General features: G+C 42.4%; 1 protein-coding gene across 8 annotated transcripts in view; it reads left to right on the forward strand.

Annotated features, from left to right (window-relative positions):
- CAMTA1 (calmodulin binding transcription activator 1) overlaps nt 1–23,110 on the forward strand; it is a 668,552-nt gene that overhangs the window by 639,668 nt on the left and 5,774 nt on the right. The window contains exons 18-22 of one of the 8 annotated variants that reach the window (XM_054008955.1): nt 1,189–1,382; nt 2,476–2,547; nt 7,335–7,365; nt 19,693–19,874; nt 21,724–22,008. In XM_054008955.1, the coding sequence (XP_053864930.1) occupies nt 1,189–1,382; nt 2,476–2,547; nt 7,335–7,365; nt 19,693–19,874; nt 21,724–21,799 (555 nt within the window). In that variant the 3' untranslated portion in view covers nt 21,800–22,008. Of the gene's footprint in view, nt 1–1,188; nt 1,383–2,472; nt 2,548–7,334; nt 7,366–8,943; nt 8,999–19,692; nt 19,875–21,723; nt 22,009–23,110 lie in introns of those variants that run through there. The other 7 variants (XM_054008963.1, XM_054008960.1, XM_054008956.1 and 4 more) reach the window with 7 other exon arrangements.

Consider the following 23,110-nt stretch of genomic DNA (forward strand, 5'->3'; position numbering starts at 1 on the left):
GGAACAAGCCAGAAATAGAACGCTATTGTTCAAGCATGTCTCAGAAGGCAAAAGGACCCTAAGGGAAAGCACCTCTTCATTGGTTAAGTTTTACAGATGGAAGATTAGAGGCATAAAAGATTGCTGGTCTGGAAATAACCCAGTACTGGAGGGGGATTTTTAGTGTATGTGAGCACTAGTGCAAATTTAGTGCATGGTGGTTATAACTTTATAAAACACAGAAATATCACTCTCATGTATAATGATTAAAGGGGTACTCTCAAATAGTTTAGGCCCAACGTTAGGCTTGGTTTAATACAAATGATTCTGAGAAAATCTTAGTAGTATCAAAAATTATTTCAGTCAAAATATTGTTTTTATTCGGATGTAAACTATATGAGCAACCCAAATATTGTCTTCATTGCCTAACCAGCATGAACTGCAAATGGCATGAATATTGAAAAGCAAAATAGTTTTTAAATGATCTGTTTAAAAGTGACATTTTTATAACTGAGAAGTATTAGAGACAAAATGTTTTTTTCAACATACTTACTTTGTACATTTATCAGCACTTTGTGTTTAGTAGGTTACGTTGTTTTTTCATTATAGTCTGCTAGCTAGACATAGTCCCCTCTTGTTTGTGCAAATTTTGACACAGCAACAGCTGTGTGTATAGAAGAACCAGAGACCTTTACCTCATAGCATTTGTCATCTTGTAATGGTGAATGTTGTTGCTGTACCTGTTAAGAGTAAATACCAGTTCTTCTGCAGTTGGATTACTTTTGTACTAGAATGTATGTGCACTAGAAATATAAGTACCTACTACTGTAGACTAGACACAAGATCAGAACAGGTGTTCGTGACTCAAAAGTTAAAACATTTGTGCCATGTCTATATTAGTACTTACACCATTGTTACCAATTAGAAATATAAATAAATAAATTCCCCCAGCACAACTGCACCATTGCTGGCAGAGGCTGTACTATAGGTACTAATTTTTCTAGTGTAGACTAGACCCTACAACTGCACCAGTTTGTCACGGGGCCATATTTCAGACAGTTTCTGCTCACTGAGGAGATACTAAGTTTGGCCTCTACTCATAGCAATAAGAAGAGAGAGTATCCTCCCCCATCACATTCCAGTGGGGCGAGAGTCTTGGAAGCCTGCTTTCTGCTGGAATGCCTTAGCCTCTCTTTGTCTCCTTTGCAGTATGCACTTTATAAAAAGATGACACAAGCTGCCATCCTTATCCAGAGCAAATTCAGAAGCTATTATGAACAGAAAAAATTCCAGCAGAGCCGACGAGCCGCAGTGCTGATCCAGCAGTACTATCGCAGCTACAAAGAATGTGGGAAGAGGAGACAAAAAAGTCGAGCAGCTGCCATTGTACAACAGAAACTTAGGTGGGTCTGTGGTAAAGAGCTGAAAATTTACTCTTGTAGGAAAGAGAGGAGGAGAGCTAAGTTAGCATGTAGAGGAAAGGAGGCTCTCAGGCTTGGTCCACACTGGGGTGGGGGATCGATCTAGGAAACGCAACTTCAGCTACGAGAATAGCGTAGCTGAAGTCGACGTTGCCTAGATCGAACTAAGTTTTCTTACTGCGGCTCCACGCGGCGCAGATAAGCTCCCCCGTCGACAGCGCTTCTTCCTCTCGGCGAGCAGGAGTTCCTCAGTCGACAGGGGAGCGCTTCTGGGATCGATTTATCACGTCCACATGAGATGCGATAAATCGATTCCAGAAGATCGATCTCTACCTGCTGAATCAGGCGGGTAGTGTGGACCTAGCCTCAGTCAAACTGAGCTGTCCTGCAAGAGCTGAAGTGCAGGAACAACCTAGATATTCTTCTAATAGTTACTCCTGTTGATGCAGTTTGTGAATCATGGACACTGGCATTACAAGTGAAAAGACCAAAGCAAAAAATAAATAAAACTGAATGATGATGCTTTTGAAATGAGAGCAGCATCCTGATTTCTGAATGGAGATCCCCACAGCAGGATTAGCTAACGGGAACATAGTAGCATGTGTGCTAGTTCTGCTGGCTTTGGGGTTCCTCCATAAGTCTATGTTAGAAAGAACAGTTCACTTGGTTTATTCTCTCATCTTGGATTGCGAATGGCCTCATACAGAAAGCAAATTAATAAGCATCTTAGGGACTCCGACAGCATCATCAGCAATGCATAAAAATCAGTTTTAAAATTAAGGAGCTGATATACACATCAAAGGAGCATTTAAGGGACAGTAAATGCAGGTCATAAGAATTTTACTGTCCAACAAATGAGATGAGGCAGAGGAAAATGTAATAAAGGTAGCGTGTAAGGTTCTTAAGGGCTTATACTGTTTGTATGTTGGTATCTAACAGCCCTGGACTGTGCCACATTTTACAGGTAAGCCAGGTTAGAAATGCACAGTACACATAGAATGATTATTCTCCTATTTAGTACCCTTTCTCCTCAATATTGCCCATGCCCTGATGTTCCTTCCTTTGTGTTTAGAAGCAGTTTGCTCACCAAGAAGCAGGATCAAGCTGCTCGCAAGATCATGCGGTTTTTACGACGCTGCCGCCACAGGTATGACATCACTTTTATATGGATTTTCCTTACCTTTCAGTCCTAGGGCATCCGCAGAGCATTGCAATGGGTGCACTATAAGAACCTGAATAGAATAGATTAGAATCACTGCAAATCACTCTCATCATCAAGTAACAAAGCCCAGCTGCTTACAAAAAAGCACTATGAAAAAATCTCCAGATTGGGACTGTCACTAAGACACATTCAGCTGCATTGCAGATATGGTAAAAGGCTGTGATAAATGGAAGCAGAACAAAGAAACTCTTAGTTATACTCCTTACTTTACTGAAGTTGGCCTTGAGGAGCCCTGGAGGAGAGTTCAGTGGAATAATAGATTCCCCCCCCCCCCACACACACACACACACACACTACATAGACTATATCCTAACTGCTTCACAGACTTTTTTTCTTTGCACCTTAGGGTACGTAAACACCACCCACCGGATCTATTGGGGATCGATTTATCGCGTCTCGTCTAGACGTGGTGATCCCCGAACACGCTCCCCATCGACTCCGGAACTCCACCAGAGCGAGAGGCGGAAGCGGAGTCGATGGGGGAGCCGCAGCCATAGATCCCATGCCATGAGGATGGGGGCGTAAATCGATCTAAGATACGTAGACTTCAGCTACGCTATTCTCGTAGGTGAAGTTGCGTAACTTAGATCGATTTCCCCTCCCCCCTCCCCCCAAGTGTAGACCAGCCCTTAGCCTCGTAGTGCAGCATGTCACAGCATCCACTATACCTTGGAAGCATCTCTACTTAAGACACAGGTCTACATTTAGTGGCGTCACAAGAATCTGTTTATAATCTAGATAAATTGAGCCCCACAGCCCTCTAGGAGGGGAGAGACTCAACAGCAAACAAGTCAGTGCAAATGTCAGCCACGCCACATGTCTAAATAAACATTAAATTGGAGAATAAATACACAAGGCAAGAAGGGTCTCCTAACAGTACCAGGAACTCAGGACAACACTGATTCAATTGTTTGCCTGCAACATGTGGCAGCTGGAGCTCCCATAACAGTACTATACTGTGTTCAGGTGACTTGCTTTCATTAGTTAATGAAAGGATCTTGTTGGTGATTAACTTGTCAGCCAGAACATTGTCTTGACTAGTAGAAATGAATTCAGATCTTTCTGCATATGCCTCCTCCATAATAACCACACACTTATCTCGTCCAGTAAGACAAGGTAAAATACTTGAAAGCTAGTCAGACCAAAATATGTTTAGTTTAAGCCAATGCTGGTTCAGCAAACTAAACTCTGAAATGGAAGGAAGCACATGGTGTTACTAGTATTTTGGTACAAGGTTTTAGAAATAGTCATCTTTGTATGAGGTCAGAGATACAGACTGGGATGAGCTGGCATAGCCCGAGCAGTGGGCAGACAACTTGCCCTGCAGGTTCACATGGCAAGTAGCAGATGCAGCCCAAGAGAGGAGCTACTCTAGTTTCTAAACTAGCGCCAAGTGCTCTTGACGTTGACACAGCATTTTGTCAGAGTATGGCTGGCTTGTCCCTCACTACAACAGGGCAGGCAGAAGTGAACTCAAAGGTTCACCTGATCATTCTCCATACAGGTCTACCCCCATAGAACAGGTACAGAACTCAGAAACTGTAGATCCCCTCAGATCTCTTAGAAGGCAGGGCAGTCCACATTGAAGCTTTATGCCCCCTTTCCTATGGCCAATGGAGCAGAGCTGCCAGGGACTCTTGTATTTGGCTGACTTTGACACCCACATAAACATACTTGAACATACAAAAAAGGTCCCCTAAAATTAGCCATAGTGCAGAATCTTCCACCAGTGAGCCAAATACTTGGACTACACCACAATTCCCAGGCTTTTCAATAGGCCAATCTCTTCCTTGACCTATCTGATGTGCAGCTTTTGCAGCTTCTCCTGTCCTTGACCTTTCTCCTTCTGTCAGCCTCTCCTCAGTTTCTCGTTTCCTTAAAGTAAGGCTCTGCGCGCTCATATGAACCTTAGGCCTATGAAGGAGTAGACCTTTCCTATGCCTTTGGCTCAATTCCTTGCAATACCTAGTCAGGTGGGGTCACTATAGCTGTGTAGAGACAGAGGGAATTAGGTCTTGTTGCTTTTTAAATCCGGGGGTGGAAAGCAAGGGGAGAAAGCACTGTGACCCAGAGAATAAATCTCTTCCTGCCTCAGGCACTTTGGCTGTAGCTCACTGCTCTGTACTCATGTACCATCTTGAGAGCAATTCCTTCTCTGAGTTCAGAGGGCTAATGCACTGCTTCGCAAGAGATCAGAGTTGTTTTGGAATGCATCCCTAATTCTAGGCTGGAATTAAACAAAAATAAATTCTTGTCTCCATTTCCAAGGAAGAGCTGATCATAAATCCCAAATTACCATGCTTCCCCTTCTAAACTGAAAATGTGCCCACATCCTTTGTGTGCTATGTACGTGTTTCTACTGCAGAATGTGCATGTGCTTTACTTGGGCAATTGCAAAGGTTTAACACGGATATTTCCTTATTACTAATCTTATCATTTACAAAAGAGTTTTACCTTGAGGCATCCTGGCATTGGAGAAAATTACAAACAAAAGTTTCAAAATCTCATTACTCAATGAAGCAGCATAAAGATTCCGCATAAAAACTGTGGTCTGAAAAGGTCACACAAAGAATGGCACAGTGGGGATGTTGGGTATTTTTTGTGTTGAATTTGGGAATGTACCAGATTTATTAGTAAAATTATTAGAGTAAATTTGATTGTATTCCCTTAGAAATGTAAAAGTGAGCACACCAATAGCAGAAAGCTCCAGTGACAATTTCAGGGGGTGAGCCAGCGCGTTCTGAAGTCTAGACTTGACTTACTGCTCTGGATGTTCTGGGGGCTGGGGTGGCAAATGTGACTAGCAGCGCCTCTGGCTCTCTAAAATTACACGATGGAGCTACTTCTTTCGCCTCTGAAAATTCGCATCAGCACGCAAGATAGTGTGATGATTGATGCACTATGAATAGCTTAGAGAGAAAGAAAAGAGTGATAGAAAGGAACAGAGAGAAAGCTTAGCAGTATAAGGAAAGTGAGACTAGTTAGAAATAGACCTATCAGCTAATGGAGGGGAGGGGAAAAAAGCAGAAGAAAGAAAGCCAGTCCTTGGCACAGACCCATCAAACTAAGTGTAAAGCCAGTGAATTCTTCAGCTGCAGAAGTTTTAACGTGTAACTTGTGAGTGAACATTTGCTAATTCTACATTTTTAAAATTTGCTTTAACCTAGTTCTGTTGGCCACATCTAGATATTAGAACTGGATCCTGGAAATAATTCTTACTAAGAGATTATTCTGTTCCCTTTATGCAAGATTCAGTTGTGTGCTTTCCTTGGGCTTTTTCCTGGTAACCATCTGACTTATATTTTGTCTAAATCTGTTTAAGTAAGTTATGAAAAACCCCTTTCTGTCCATATCCAAAACAGCTCTAAGGTACCTCTCGTGGTTTGTAAGATCTACTTATTGGCTCAGATCTTCAGTGGAGCAAAGCTGATTTATATCCACTGAGGATCTGACCCAGTGTGTTTAAGGACTGTGCTAGTTGGAGCTTCCTGTATTCATAAATTTTCACTTACTGCAGTATCAGAGACAACAGTTCAGATGCCATTGGGTCAGTTCATGAGAGAGACCTACAGTTGGTTTGGTTACCTTGGTAACTGATACATGAACATTGCATAGGATAGAAAGAGAGAAATGTGAATTTCAATTAAGTGTGCATTGTTGGATGAGGGCAGGATTTTTTGGAGCTGGAGCTCATATCTGCTAAGATATATGCATCTGAATATGGGCAGACATCATGTAGACAAAAATAGACCCCCATAAACAGATTCAGTACACTCATCTGTGACAGTAACTCTTAAGGTAGGAGATGCAGAGATTACTATAGATCTTGGAAAAATATCTATTTGTCCATCTGTTACGTATCCCCAGGAATGTGAAGAAAAACATGCTACCATATCATGGTATCAGCATGTCTTACCTTGAAAGTTTTATTATAGAGCACGAGACAGAACAGGCCATTCAAGAGATGCACAGCTGAATAGTTCTGAATGTGGATAATGCTCAGGCCTGTTAGCCAGTGACTGACTCTTAAGTCTAAAAGTTGCAGTAATACCTTCTGCTTATTGACCTGCCCTCCAGCACAGTGTCCCTGTGTGAGACCAGAATTAAAGGTTTGCATATTTAATGACTCGCCAACTATCCTCAGCTAGTCAGTGGTTCATAAATAATATTGATTTAGAGCTACAGGGAAAGGTGGAACCAATGTACATTCTAACTGGGCCTGGTTTAACTGAATCGACACCCACTTGCAATCCACACAGTCAGCTTTCAGTAAACTGATAACATTCTATTTCCTTTCTTTTCCTTCGGTTTATATTTAAAATTTTATCTTCTTGAGGTATTTCTGTAGTATTGCTAGGCTGTGGTTATCATCTGGATTATAGTCCTGTTGTAGCCAGTGAAATTAGGACTGAGATAGAAGACGGCCTATCATGCAAGGGAAGATAGGTTGGGGCTGGAAATGCCACCAGAACAACTATCTGTCTTCATTTTACTTCATATTGCACTTTACTATCCTAAAATGTTTTGAACTCTGATCTGCTGCTGCCTGGTGAAGAGAGGGAATCACACAGGCAGCATCTGGGAGTGGGCCCTTCTCTCTCCAGGCAAATAGAAATACTTTGTCTTCCCTCCATTGAAGTGAAACTATTGTAAGGTTTCTTTGATGCCATGTGTATGCTAATAGCTCTTTGGTATTGTTTTGCTATCTGAAGCCCTCTGGTGGACCATAGGCTGTACAAAAGGGTGAGTTAGCTGCCTGCTAGCCAGTTTCTCTCTCTATTCCATTTTAAATATTTTGCTTTCTGCTTGCTTGCATGGGGCTGCAGCCTAGATATGCCAGTAAGTTTCACATCCATTAATTATATGAAACAAAATACTGTATAAACTAACCCTATTGCAATTACTAACACTGCTGCTTTTCACAACAGGACAGAACTCTGCAGTAGATGTTACAAATGCATGAATAAGTGGGGGAAAAAGGACTTTTATATCCATCACTGGGCATGCTTAGAAAGTGCTATTGGTGGGAACTTAACAGCCATTTTGGATACTGTAAACAGATTTATTTTAAACTGGAATGGGTCTGCACTGGCACATGCTAAATGGGTAATGACTTCCTTCATAATTAAAATGTTGCAGCATTAATATTAGATTTTAGCATAAAATAAAATAATTTCCTTGTCATGTGCTCAGCAGGAGAGACTAAAGCCAAGCACCAGGCACTCCATCCTCCCATTAGAGTTGGGAACAGAATCCAAGAATCCTGCCTTCTAAGGCCTGGTGTGTGTGTTGCATTGGTGTAAAATGTCACAGATCAGAATAGCATCATTTTATATTCACTTTACACTGGTGTAAACGACGGCACCTGGTGCAGGGCAATAAGATTCAGACCTCCAGTCTGCTGTTCTCCACAGATTCCCTTCTCGAGCTTAGAACAGAACATGGGCATCCTGACTCCCAGTCTCCGCACAGTGTCACTGCTGCCTGATGGTTTTCTGAACAGCTACCAGGATGCTCCATTACAAGCTTGTCAGTTTCACTGTGCTACTTCTGAAGGCTCTTGCTGAGCAGTAGTGCGAGAGGCTAAGGAAAGGAGACTCTTCTCCTCTCTCCCAGCAGCAACTAAACACTGCATCTGTGTTTCTGAAGATGCTCAATACTTTTCAGAGAAACAGCAAACTTAGGAGAAAAGAATCCAAAAGTTGGAATTCGGGAAGAGACAGGGAAGTGGCTTTACCCTTTCTCCCAGTGGTGGGAAGTGAAGAGGGTTCTAGACTTATCACCTAGAAAAGGGTCCAGAGACAGCACCCTAATTGGAATCCTACTAGCTGGAAGCTGGGACACTCTGTTTCTCACCAATATGCTGTCCTGAATTAAATGGGGGACCTCCCCATTTTTCCTATTTAATGTCTATTTAACTGAGTTAGTAGTCATGAGGCTGGTAGGTGTTGGGCCTGTGCAGGTGTTTGTAGCTATATATCGATGTGCTGCTTGCCACAAAGACCTGTGTTATGAGACTGCAGTGAAAATGAGCATAATTGCAAATTAACAATTCATTATTCAAAAACCTATGCTGCTTCCCCTCCAAACTCCTCTCCCACCATCACAGTTTTGCCATTGCCTTTCACAGTCCTCATCCTCTTCAGTGAATTGCTCTTTAACTCCTCTGTCCCCCCCATACAGTTAGCAGTTACCACTCCAGTCCTCTGCTGCTTCCCTTGTCACCGTCTGCCCTTTCCCTTCACCTGGAGACAAGAAGCAGCACAGGTTACCTGCTAAATTCACTTGCTCAACTATTGCAAACTGCACTTCTTCCTACAGGACAGGCTATGAAGCGCTGAAAGATTTATTTCCAGCTTCCCAGCCATGCACGCAGGTAACACAGAACAAAAGTACTGGATTTGTAGCTGAAATTCTTAATATTTACTCACTCCTTTGTTCTAGAAATAATAAAATGATGAGACTTGCACTTTAATGTCTCAGAATGAGCCAGTCAGGTTCAAAGCTGAACAGAAAAGCGTGAGAGGGCACACATTAGGAATAGAGGAGAGAACAAAGAAATTGTGCCATCATGCCTTTCCTAAAAGAATACATGCGTGCTGTAGTCTCAAGATTACCTGCAATCGATACATCTTTCATGGTCTGCACTCTTAAAAGAGCCTGCTGAGAGGACTCTATAGGTGAGACTTTTGCATTTTGGAAACTCGATAGTTTCCTTAATGCTTGTGATGTAATAATGAACATTCTGTAAACAACTATCAGCATCATAATGAAGTGCCCTCTATGTAAAGACTTCTTTATTCTTTTGTCAAGATCCACATATGGAAACTTGAAATTGGAGCGTTTGTTAGGTTTCTTCTTTGCGAGATGTCCCTGTGGGTGCTCCACTCCAGGGGAAGGTGCGTTCCTGCGCTTTTGCTCTGAGAGTTTTGCAGCAGTGCCCGTATGGGTCATGCACGCGCGGTGCCTGCCTCACGCACCATTGGCTCCTAATAGCGTGTGCGCGACCAGGACTCTTCAGTTCCTTCTCAACCATCCCCTGCCTGAGACGGAGCTCAGCAGTCCCAGTGAAAACCTTAATTTTTTCAAATAGATAGTAGGTTAAATTAGGTTAGTTTAGACAAGTTAAGTTTCAGTAGTTACCTTTTTGTCCCATTTCAAAAAAAGAAAAATTTATATCCTGTAGCTTAGAGGTACTTAAGAAAATGCCTGGTTCGCCAGGTTTTAAAAGATGCACGGCGTGCAGAGAGGGCGATGCCTATCTCAGATGGACATGCTCAATGTGCCCATAATCTGGGGGAATCTAACCTTCCCCAGAAATGTGCCCATTGTAATAAACTGAAAGCTAGGGCACGAAAAAATAAAGACCTGAGGCTTACACTCATCCTAATGGAAAAGTCCCTCAGACCAGTCTCTGACCCTGGACAGGAATCTTCTTCTTGCCAAAGGGCACCATTCTCCTCACCGCCTAGATCAGTGGTGGGCAACCTGCGGCCCATTAGGTTAATCTGATTACGGGTTGAGAGACATTTTGCTGATATTGACCGTCTACAGGCACGGTTCCCCGCAGCTGCCAGTGGCCACGGTTCACCATTCCCAGCCAATGAGAGCTGCAGGAAGTGGTAGCCAGCATGTCCCTGTGACCCGCTGCTTCCCACAGCTCCCACCACTGGCCTGGCTCCTCTAAGGACAAATAAAATGGTGAAAAAGCGGCCAGCTTCCTCACCTCATAGAGAGCAGACCACCGCAAAACGGTTGCAGACCAAATTGCTCTCATCAGTGTCAGCCGCTCTGTGGCTCAGCACTGTCCGTGCTGCAGCCAGCACCAACCGCTCAGGTGCAGAGGTTAATGGCTCTAAGTTGCCTGCTTCCACCACAGCACTGTCAATAGCACCGAAGGAGACGGTACTGACAACTACTCCTAATCCCATGCTGCAGGCTAATGCTCCTAACATGACGGCGCCACCTCAGTTTACTTCAGCACTGACTTAGCGCACTGCGCCACCACTCTGATTGGCACCCTGCCCTCGGAACTGATGCTCTCAGCACCATTCTGTTCCCAGCATCATAAAGATTTGGTGGTCTCCTCAACTCCAGAATCCCCTCTATTAGGCACCAGTGTCTCACCAAGGCCCACAGTACTGCTCTCTCCGATACCATCACTGTTTTCCAGGGATGAAGATGACAAGGTTGAAGGGGTATTCTCCTCACACCATTCTTCCCCAGTCGGGACCCTGATTATTGCTGGACTACCACAGTCCTCCTATTCTCATGATCTACCACCCTGGTATGGTCGCCCATGGATGGGACCACCAGTGCCCTTCCGCGGTCACTGGCCATACTGGAGTCCCTGGGGTCCCTATAGAAAGAACCATAGCAGGTGCCACAGTCCATGTAGGGAAGACACCAGACCCTCACCTACACCTTTGGAGGCTGTAGCGGTGGACACAAGAGAGGAGCCCATGATTCAATAACAAGAGAACACGGCTCCAGACACCTCTCCAACCAATAATAATTCATCTTCCTCACCAGATGAGGCTATTATGTGTCCACCACCAACCATTGCAGAAGACTTTATCAACTTTTAGGACCTGTTCAAAAGAGTGGCTAACGAGCTTAAGATTGCTCTGGAGGAAGTGCTGAAAACTCAGCATGACTTAACCGATATCTTGCAGATATCTGCCTTCTCCAAGATAGCTTTGCCCATTAATGGGGTCATCATGGAACCTGCCAAGACAGTGTGGCAAACTCCAGCTACAATACCCCCAACCTGAAAGAAGGCGGTCCAAAAATGTTATGTTCCCTCGATCTGAGGTCCTCTTTTCACACCCAGCACCAAACTCGCTGGTAGTGAAAGCGGCCAATCAAAGGAGCAAACAACAACACTTTTGGTCCACTCCTTCTGATAAGGAGAGTAAGACGCTGGATCTATTTGGCCGCAAGGTATACTCTTCTTCTACACTACAATTTCGGGTGGCGAATTACGTGGCATTACTTGCCAAATATGACCACAGGAATTATGGCAAATTTATGGAAATTATTAATGACATTCCTGAGGGAAAAGAGACAACAATTCAAATGTCTGGTCTGTGAAGGACAGATGATTTCACACATGGCTCTATAGGCCACACTGGATGCTGCTGATACGGCCGCCAGGTCCACTGCTACAGCTTTAGTCATCAACTGTATCAACAACCTAGATACCCGTCTTACACACAGCAACACCAAAGACCATGCAACCAACATAGGCAGAGACCACAGTGACAACGCCCTCCACCACCAGCGGCATCTCAACCTAGTTTCTCCAATAAGCAAATTTGAAGTCTTGGTCGAGGGTCAGGAAGACCTCTCACCCCTTTCAGCACTTACACCATTCATCCAGCTTTTTGGAGACTGTTTGCTCCCATTCTATCCCAATTGGGTGGCTATCACCACAGACAAATTGGCCCTGGAAATTATCAGATTGGGCTATACCATTCTTTTCCTGTCTATACCCCCCTCTTAACCCTCCTGCCTCCCTCTTCAGGGACCCCTCTCATGAACACTTGTTACGCAAGAGGTACAACATCTCCTCCAACTAGGGGCAGCGGAGACTGTCCCTGTTCAACACAGAGGGAAGGGGTTTTACTCCCACTATTTTTTAATACAAAAGAAAAGTGGGGGGAGGCGACCCATCCTCAATCTCGGGCGTCTGAACACGTTTGTGAGAAAGCAAAGGTTCTGAATGGTCACTTTGACAACAATACCACTGGCTCTGGAGCAGGGGGACTGGCTTTCAGCCCTTGACCTGGAGGATGCTTATTTTCATCTTATAATACACCCTGCTCACAGAGGTTTTCTCCAATTTACTTTGGGCACAGACCACTATCAGTACAAATTTCAGCCTTTCGGCCTGTCAACAGCACCTCACGTTTTCTCCAAGATCCTTGCGGTAGTAATGGTGCACGTCAGAAAGCAAGGAATAATAATTTTTCCTTACCTGGAAGACTGTCTCCTGAAGTCGCATACTCAATCAGATGCCATTCGATCCACTCAAGCGGCCATGGATTGCTTCCAGAGACTCGGACGACAAATAAACATGAAGAAATCTACAACAGAACCAACTCAATGGCTGGAGTTCATCAGCGCTTACCTCGATTCGAAAGCGGTGAAAGCGTCACTTCCATGAGACAGATCCAACACCATAAGATCACTCATATTAATGATACAGAACAGTCCATAGACCATTGCCCATGAATGCTTACAACTGTTGTGGCACATGGTGGCATGTATATTTGTGGTCAAACATGCACACTTGCACATGCGCTGCCTACAAGGATGGCTAGCAACCATTTACAAACGAAACAAACACAGGTTAAACATGTGACTAAATATGCCACCCAAGGTCAAGGACTCACTGACCTGGTGGACTCAACCACACAACCTGTGCTCGGGTATCTCTTTAACACAGGATCCTCCATTAATCATGATCACAATGGATGCATCCGTTATCGGGTGGGGGGCTCACATGCAAGAGCGCACAGCTCAGGGATTATGGTCCACAACAGAGACAAGACTACATATAAATCTACTAGAATTTCACTCCATCCGCAATGCCTGCCTCTGCTTCCTGCCACTCATAAGAAACCAAAATATATGAGTAATGACTGACAACATTGCCTGTATGTTTTACATAAACAGACGAGGAGCCTGGTCACATTCACTATGTACCGAGGTGATGAAACTCTGGAATTGGTGCATCCAACAGAATATACATATCTCAGCCTCCTACCTCCCAGGATGCCAGAACACCACGGCAGACAAGCGCAGCAGATATTTTCCCTTCGATCACGAATGGGAGTTAAACACCACCATACTGGGGGACATTTTTCAAAACTGGGGTCACCCGCAAACGGATCTATTTGCGACGGCTTGCAACACAAAATGCCCCAAATTCTGCTCCAGAGCTGGTCTGGGGAAGCGATCAATGAGGGATGCATTCATGATCATTTGGAACACAGACCTTCTAGACTCGTTCCCACTAATACCATTACTACCCAGAATAATAAAGAAAATAAGGACCAACAGGCTCAAGGTCATCTTAATAACACCCCCCCCCCCCCCCCCCCGTGGCCAAGACAAGTATGGTATCTGTACATTACATGGATGTCGGCATGTATCACAATCACACTCCCTTTCCAGACAGATCTACTGACACAACAGGAGGGCCAATTACAACATCCCAACATAGGGATACTACATCTGAACACCTGGTTCTCTAATGAGGAGCTAGTTTGCTCTGAACAGGTCCAGCGGGTGCTACTATACAGCAGGAAACAGACTACATGCAACACTTACCTCCATAAGTGGAAAAGATTTACTTCATGGTGTGCCGCTAGACAAACGGTTGCAACATCTGCACCTCTTCCAATTGTATCTGAATACCTCTTAGAATTGAAACAATACACTCTATCCCTCAGCTCAATTAAGATACATCTTGCAGCTATCTTCGCCTTTCACCAAAAAATCGGCAACACTACAATCTTTGTTCACCCAATCACAAAACAATTCCATCTACGCAACCATGGGACTTAAACTTGGTCCTAACAGCCCTCACACATAAACCTTTTGAAACTCTAGCAAACTGCTCCCTACTACACCTCTCCATGAAGGTGGCGTTTCTAATCGCTATCATATCAGCCAGACAAGTGGGAGAAATCAGAGCGCTTATGGCAGACCCACCATATACCATCTTTTGTAAAGATAAAGTAACGTTACGTACCCATCCCAAATTCCTTCCCAAAATACATTCCTCCTTCCACATCAATCAGCCGATACAGCTACCAACCTTCTTTCCTAAACCACGCCAACAGTTTTGAGGCTATGATGCACACCCTCGATGTTAGGAGAGCACTGTCTTTTTACTTGGACAGGACCAAGCCATTTAGAGTCTCACTGAAGCTTTTTATCTCCATAGCAGAAAGTTCTAAGGGTAACTCCATATCCACTCAAAATATCTCTAGATGGATATCTGGATGCATCCAATTATGCTATCAATTAAAAGGCATACAACCTCCAGCGGGGATGAAGATGCACTCTACTAGATCCATATTGGCATCAGTAGCATTCCTACACAACGTTCCCCTTATAGACATTTACAAGGCCTCCACCTGGGCCTCTGAACATACTTTCGCTAAACATTATGCTGTCACGCAAGGCCCTCAGGCAGATACTTGACTTGGTCAAACTGTGCTATCAGTTGTTTTTGTGCCAACTCCAAAGCCCCTACCATCCTAGGCGGGCAGTGCTCTTCAGTCACCTGGAGTGGAACACCCACAGGGACATCTCTCTCGAAGAAAAGGTTACTCACCTTGTGCAGTAACTGAGGTTCTTCGAGATGAGTGTCCCTGTGGGTGCTCCACTACCCACCCACCTCCCGTCTACTTCGGAGTTAGGGGCAGACTCCAGGGTAGAGAAGAAACTGAGGAGTCTGGATCGCGCATGTGCTATTGAGGTGCCAACAGCGTGCTAGGTAGGCACTGTGCATGCGCAGCCTGTACTGGCACTGCTGCAAAACTTTCTGAGCAAAGGCTCAGGGACGCATCTTCACCTGGAGTCGAGCACCCACAGGGACACTCGTCTCACCCGTTATTGCACAAGGTGAGTAACCTTCTCGTCGCATTCAATAATGAAAATAAAGACCCAGGTAATTTTGAAGGGAGAGAGATTGGGGAGGACAGATCATTGATTTCAGTGGAGCTATGGCAAGTTATACCAGCTGAGGATCTGCCCTTGGGATTTTAGTGTGGTGCTCTGCAGCGGCTAGAGAGTTCAGTGCTACCTGTGAATGGAATTTATTTAACATAAGAATTCTCTTGTTATTGTTGCAGTTTAAATGGATTGTAGGGCATATCAGAAACTACAGGAAGCAATTTCTGAAGGTGCAGTACATGTGCAGGTTTCTCCATAGGCTAAACACAGTAGGATGGATGGGATTCAAATATCTTGTAGTTACTCACTGGTATGAAATATTTAAATGGCTTGATTAAATGACCAAAAAGCAGCCAGGAACATCAATCATTTTGCTTTTATTTGAATTGTATATGATTTCACTGTCTCTCTGCATCACAGTCTGATATATAGTAAAACACTGATTCCTCAAATATTTAAAAAAAAAGTGCTCTGAAGTTTCACTGTAAGTAGCTGAAATTTAATGAGAAATTGTCTAAATGAAATATTCTATTCTGTTACAAGAATGTATGGGGAGCACAATTTAACACTTCCCACCTTTTAATGTAGAGCAGACATGAGTGGATTTTTTTGTCCATTTGCCATTCACTGGCTCATCTCTCCCTCTACCGCTAAGCTCTACAATGATAGTTCTTAGCCCACATGATTTTCCAAATAAAACAAAGGAATCTACTTATACAATAGATGTAAATGGCTTCATGTAGGGGGGAGGGATAGCTCAGTGGTTTGAGCATTGGCCTGCTAAACCCAGGGTTGTGAGTTCAATCCTTGAGGGGACCACTTGGGGCTCTGGGGCAAAAATCAGTACTTGGTCCTGCTAGTGAAGCCAGGGGGCTGGACTTGACCTTTCAGGGTCCCTTCCAGTTCTATGAGATAGGTATATCTCCATAATATGTATATTATATAAATTAAATAAAATATAACAATCCCTGACATCTGAGATGGTAAGGGAGCAGTAGATGTTCAGAGATTTTTCTTAAGATCTACCTTTAATATGACACGTATAAGGAACTAACCACTATGTGATGTCTAGTTTGAGGTGCACAGGGGAGACTTGGCATTTCATTTATAATAACTGAGGAAAAAATATATTGCAAATGGAGACATGTATGTAAAAATGGTCCACATTTGATTGTGTTCCCTCTGCCCAATATGTCAGTTGTCTTGTTATTTTTGAGGCAGTGACTGTGTCTTTATACACGTTCGCATAGTGCCTAGCTCAGTGGGACCCAATCCTTGATTGGGACCTTTGGGCTCCACTGTAATACAAATAATTAAAGAATGTGAATCAGGGAAGTACAGCCAGTGACTAATGACTTTAAATCAACCAGTTTTTCAATGAATAATGGGTTATGTGCACAAGGGGGGTGTAAATACATTTTAGGATGATGCATCAGAAATCATTCCAAGTGCACAGTTCTCATTTTCACAATAAACCACAGTTTCTGCTTCTTACTCTCTTAACCTGTACTACTATTTTTTCTGTATATTTGGAAAATGTAAGTGATGAGCTGCTGCAAGGTGTATCACCTGCGACTTTGCTGAAGCATAAGAGACTGTACAACTACTCATTCTTTATTGCTGTAAATGTGCATGTATCAACATGCACACAAACCTTGTGTGTGCATGTACACACCACACAGTGCACCAACACTTGTATACACACTGGATTAAAAAAATTAATCGCAATTAATCACACTATTAAACAATAGAATACCAATTGAAATTTATTACATATTTTTTGATGTTTTTCTACATTTTCAACTATATTGATTTCTGTTACAATACAGAATACAAAGTGTACAGTGCTCACTTTATATTATTTTTGTTTACAAATATTTGCACTGTAAAAATGATAAAAATAATAGTATTTTTCAGTTCACCTCATACAAGTACTGTAGTGCAATCTCTGTCATGAAAGTGTAATTTACAAATGTAGATTTTTTTTGTTACATAACTGCATTCAAAACCAAAACAATGTAAAACTTTAGAGCCTACAAGTCCACTCAGTCCTACTTCTTGTTCAGCCAATCGCTAAGAAAAACAAATTTGTTTACATTTACGGGAGATACTGCTGCCTGCTTCTTATTTACAATGTCACCTGAAAGTGAGAACAGGTGTTCACATGGCACTGTTGTAGCTGGCATCACAAGATATTTACATACCAGATATGCTAAACATTCTTATGTCCCTTCATGCTTCAGCCATCATTCCGGAGGAAATGCTTCCATGCTGATAATGTTCGTTAAAAAATAGTGTGTTAATTAAATTTGAGACTGAACTCCTTGGGGGAGAATTGTATGTCCCCTGCTCTTTTTTACCCACATTCTGCCATATATTTCATGTTATAGCAGTCTCAGATTATAACCCAGCACATGTTGTTTGATTTACAAACACTGTCACTGACAAAATACAAAGAAGATATCAATGTGAGATTTCTAAAAATAGCTACAGCACTCGACCTAAAGTTTAAGAATCTGAAGCACCTTCCAAAATCTGAGAGGGACGAGGTGTGGAGCGTGCTTTCAGAAGTCTTAAAAGAGCAACATTCTGATGCGGAAACTACAGAACCCGAACTACCAAAAAAAAAAAATAATAATCAATCTTCTGCTGGTGGCATCTGACTCAGATGATGAAAATGAACATGCATCAGTCTGCTCTGCTTTGGATTATCGAGCGGAACCAGTCATCAGCATGGATGCATATCCTCTGGAATGGTCCATGAAGGGACATATGAATCTTTAGCGCATCTGGCACATAAATATCTTGCAACGCCGGTTACAACAGTGCCATGCGAACGCCTGTTCTCACTTTCAGGTGACGTAAACAAGAAGCGGGTGCCATTATCTCCTGCAAATGTAACTAAACTTGTTTGTCTGAGCGATTGGCTGAAGTAGGACTGAGTAGACTTGTAGGCTCTAAAGTTTTACATTGTTTTATTTTTGAATGCAGTTATTTTTTGTACATAATTCGACATTTGTAAATTCAACTTTCATGATAGAGATTGCACTACAGTACTTATATTAGGTGAATTGAAAAATACTATTTTTTTTGTTTTTTTACAGTGCAAATATTTGTATTAAAAAATAAATACAAAGTGAGCACTGTACACGTTGTATTCTGTGTTGTAACTGAAATCAATATATTTGAAAATGTAGAAAACATCCAAAAATATTTAAATAAATGGTATTGTATTATTGTTTAACAGTTCAATTAATTTTGATTAATTTTTTTAATTGCTTGACAGCCCTAATTTTTAGTTTATATTGTGAAGTTTCAATATTTAAAAAAAAAAAAAAAAAGGCGAAGGGAAGAAGGTGTTCTCCCAAAGAATTACCTGGATTAAATATAACAGATTTCTCAGTGCAGGTTAAGATTTTTTGGATGGGATTTATGTAAGAAAGCTGCAGATCTCAAAGGGCCTTATTTTGTCACTATTAATTGTCTACATTTCTGCAGCAGTGATAACATGCTATTTCAGAAGGAACTGGTAATAATAACGCACAATTAGTAGATCCTTTCATCCCAAAGGAACCTTGGAGAGATTTCAGCTATGCTGAATCTCTATTTCTCTCTCCTAAACATATAAAAGGTTGACCTGCTCCTTTGTTTAAACTTCCTATTAACCTCCCACGTGCAAGTTTTGTTCAGAATACAGATGCAGGGTGCAGCTACAAGACACTCAGAGAGAGATGTGTGATGTTCCAGTGACCCCTTCTCCCATAACTCTGAGGAGCTGGTATTCATAACAATCAGGTCTTCCTGAATTGCTGTACTGGTTAAACTACTGTCTGCTTACAACAAAGGTTCTAGCCTGTTTTCTTGGGCAGAACAATCAAAGTTACCATAGGAAACAAGCAATAATAAAAGGAATAAATTCATTTATGGCAGCATCCTTTTAAAAACTTCATCCCATTGGTTATGTGTGGTTCTCTGCTTTTGGGAGGGTATATGTACCATGTGATGTCAATTACTCTGGTAAGTACAACTTCTTTATTTCATACCTGAATGAACAACCCCATAAAATGTACTCTGTTGCTCTCTGCAGGCCAGTTCTTCCCCCAGCAGTTCAAAGATACAGCCTCTCCCACTCTTGTACACCAAGGTTCTTTTAATAAAAGCAGGAAATGTCTGATATGCAGCAGCCATTGCATTAAATACCCAATTTCTTATGTGTCTTGTAGTAACATTAAGAATGGGGAAAATGTTAGGGTGAGGGGGCAAAGCCCTCTCCTGAGTAATCCAATGTAAGGATAATGGGAGAAAAATGTCATGTGGGGCGTGTCAAGGTGGCTGCAATGAAAGTTTCCAAAGTAATTTTGTTTCGTTTACCTTTTGCAGGGACTGAATGTTTTTGGAGCACAAATGTGTGTGTTAAATTGCAGGCCCCATGCTCTGGGGTGTCATTCTTATTGGGCCTTTCTGTCTCTTTTGTTTTGCAATCCAAATGAGATATCTGGAAAAAGGCAAGAGCTCCCATTTCCTAAATTTCACACAAGCCAATTCAGCTCTCAGAGCAACAGGTAACTGACTAAAAAGCCTTCTGTGGCTCTAATTCACCCTGTCCTTTATATTACTGACCTCCAGCATTGCCAGAACTTTTTTGCTATAAACTCACTGACTCATTGAACATTTCCCTGGCTGAGCATTATAGAGTAATTTTTATGAAACAGCTTTGCCTTACGCTTTACCCATGAAGCTATCGTCTGCTGTAACTTTTCTAAGTAGGCCTAATTCATTTGCTCACAAATACTCATTTGAAATTTGAGGGAAATAATACAATACAAACTGCTGCTGGCTTTCAGGGCTGTTGCTTACTACATTGCTTCAGCATATAACAATGCAACTTCCTTAATGGTATTTGAATAAGTAATAAAATCCAAAGGTCATGAGAACTGTCTAGCTGGGGCACTTTAGGAGCTGTAGGATTGTTTGTGATCTTTACACTTTACAGGGTCACAGCTCAAAAGCTCTGTTCTTCACATTTAAAAGGACCAAACCTCTCAGTTAACTTATTAGAACACCATAAACGGGAGGGGGGCAGTGGCAGTGATACTCCCTGTCACTCTGGCTTACTCAATCCAGCTGCCCGCCCTTCGCTCACTAGTGAAGAATGACCCTGTACCTGGAGCTGGCCAGCATGGCCTCTGGCCAAAATGTATGATTCAGAGCTCTCCAGTGGAGCCTTTGACACTGGAGCTTACCTCACACAGATACACGAGAAAATAAATTCACCTTCTTCCCAATTCTGTGCACCTTTCACACGGGCCAATGCAACAGCAAACAGCTCTTCTTGATGAAGGCCACATGTGGGGCAGCGCTCCAGTGCCTCAGGCTACAGAGTTCACATTTCAGCACCAGCAGGACTTCACTTGAACAGCCCTGTCAGCCACATCACAGTGCTAAGAGGCACTTTCAAAAGTGCCCTTAACTAATGAGAACATGCATATAGAGCTGAGACAAGCTACAGCCCCCACCTAAAACTTTGGCCTAGTGCTACTTCTGCCTATGGCTGCACTGACTTAAGGTGCAGAGGCAGGTGTCAGTATTCGGAGTCTGCTCAGACCCAGATGAACAATCCATTCGGAGAGCTGTCATTTTCTGGGGCAAATGCCTTCTTCGTTTTATAAAAATCTGGCGCAGTCTTTTACTCCTGGCAGGTTGCTAATGCTGGCAAAGGAAGGGAGCCTCCACAGACCTCCGCCCCCTTCCCCACCTGAAATTCAAAGTGGAAAGAGATGAAACAAGGTGCAGAAAATGTCTTGGCTAGTTGCAGTAAGGCAGTGCCAGCTGTCGCTCTCTTGTGAGCTGTGTGAGCAGCACTGCTATTATGAATTTCTATTTATAGGGGATAATTTGTCCAGGAATCCATCTTGGAATCACATTGTTTCATATTTTGAAATTTTAGTTTGTACTTTTTTTTACACTGAGTCTAGTAAATGGAAGATAACTGGCCTGTTCTCCTGTTCTAGCGTATATCACTGTAAAACATCACCAGATAAAACTGGCACTGATCAAAAAATGATTTTTGTTTAATTTTGGAAGTATTAAACTGGACTAAAGGCTGCTGCTGGTGACAAGAGTAACTACTTTCCAGGAGGGTTTCTGAAGGACTTGCATTGTGCACATTTTATGTGACAAACTGGCAAGACTTCTGAATGAACTATTGGACACAAAAATAATCAGTTCAAAAACATTAACTCAGGTTCACTTGAGAGCAATTCAGAGCTATTTGGTAATTAGTAAATATTTTAAATTCTGTATAGAAAAATATGTATATGTTTTGTCTCAAACATAATTTAAAAACAACTCAGAATGGATCTAAAGAAGACCTTGACTGATTCTGTTTCTTCATTCTTGCACTTGGCACAGGGTTGGAGAAAAGAGAGATCTTCGTGCCATCTCTGTTCCACCCAAACTCACAGGGCCTGCCCAGTCCCCACTATAAAAAAGAGCAGCCTCAGAGGTGCCTCAGTTTACATTCTAGCTGCACTGAGCCAGCCAAGAACAGCCAGAGCCGCCTCCACTACAGCCAGACCCCTTATCCTGAGGAGCAACGAAGAGTACAGGCAGAGCCATTCCAGTAGCTCTTTGTCAGCCAAGGAACCCCCTTGTATTGGGATATTTCACTTGTGCCCTTCATTTCTAAGTACAATTCAAAAATAAAACATCATCCTTAGATTTAATCTTCTTGATTGCTGTCTGTGTCACCACAATTTTGACACTGTTTAGGCATATTCTTTGTATTAACATGAAGTACATTATAAAAATAAATGACTACCTGTACAAACATACTCTCCCCTATCCCCCTCCCCTCCTCACTCCCCTGCACACACGGCTATTGACTATGTGGGAAAAATTAACAAATTCAAAAAGTATTAACTAGCATCATCTTTAAGTCATTTTCCAAATACTGTGGAATACAAGGTTGTGAAGCACATTCGGTCTGTGAATGTAATTATGCACACTGCAGCATCTTTCACTTATGTTCTTATGTTTAAGCAACAATCAACACTGCAGTTCCAAAATTTGTACAAGCCTACAAACCTAGTAACTAGTACAGGACTCATTTGACCGAGAAAGGTGTTGCATATTTGTGAACAGGATCTGTACTAGTGCAAATATTGAATGCTACAGTAATCAACTTGCATTAGCATGCATATTCCAGTTAAACAGGTATGCACCAGTACAGATGTTGCATGTCCTAAGTTGAAGTTGGCAGCAAAGCATGTCTTGCATTTTTCCAGCAAAAGTGTGTTCTGTTAGTGTAGAACTTGCATGTTGAAGTGCTAAACATGGATACAGCATGGATCAGTAAGAGCCACAGCTTACCAATCGTGCATGTTCTCAATGAGACCTATAGTAATAACAGGTGAATTTTATATTACAGTAAGAGGTGCAACTGAAAAATGCACAAGTTGCACTACCTGTCCTGCATCGTAGGTGATATCTTTTGCATATGTGTGATTAGTTTCAACATAAAATGTGAACTAGTGCACATCTAGGGAGAAGTAACTTTTCACTTTCCTGCTGCACGGAAAGAGAGCTTAAGTTTTAACAAATTAAGAATATTCTGAGTTTGTGTTTATTGTGCGTAAGTACAGAATTATAAATTCCCTCTGTTTCTGAATACATATATCCTGTAATACAAGAACAGGACCACCAGATAATTAGCAGAACAACCACAGTGAGCTGCAAAGAGGGAGTAACCTCCATAGGATACAGAATGGAGAATTCCTCCCAGGCAACTGGAGTGAAA

The sequence above is a fragment of the Malaclemys terrapin genome, chromosome 19, assembly GCF_027887155.1.
Source record: "Malaclemys terrapin pileata isolate rMalTer1 chromosome 19, rMalTer1.hap1, whole genome shotgun sequence".
NCBI classification, from domain to species: Eukaryota; Metazoa; Chordata; order Testudines; family Emydidae; genus Malaclemys; species Malaclemys terrapin.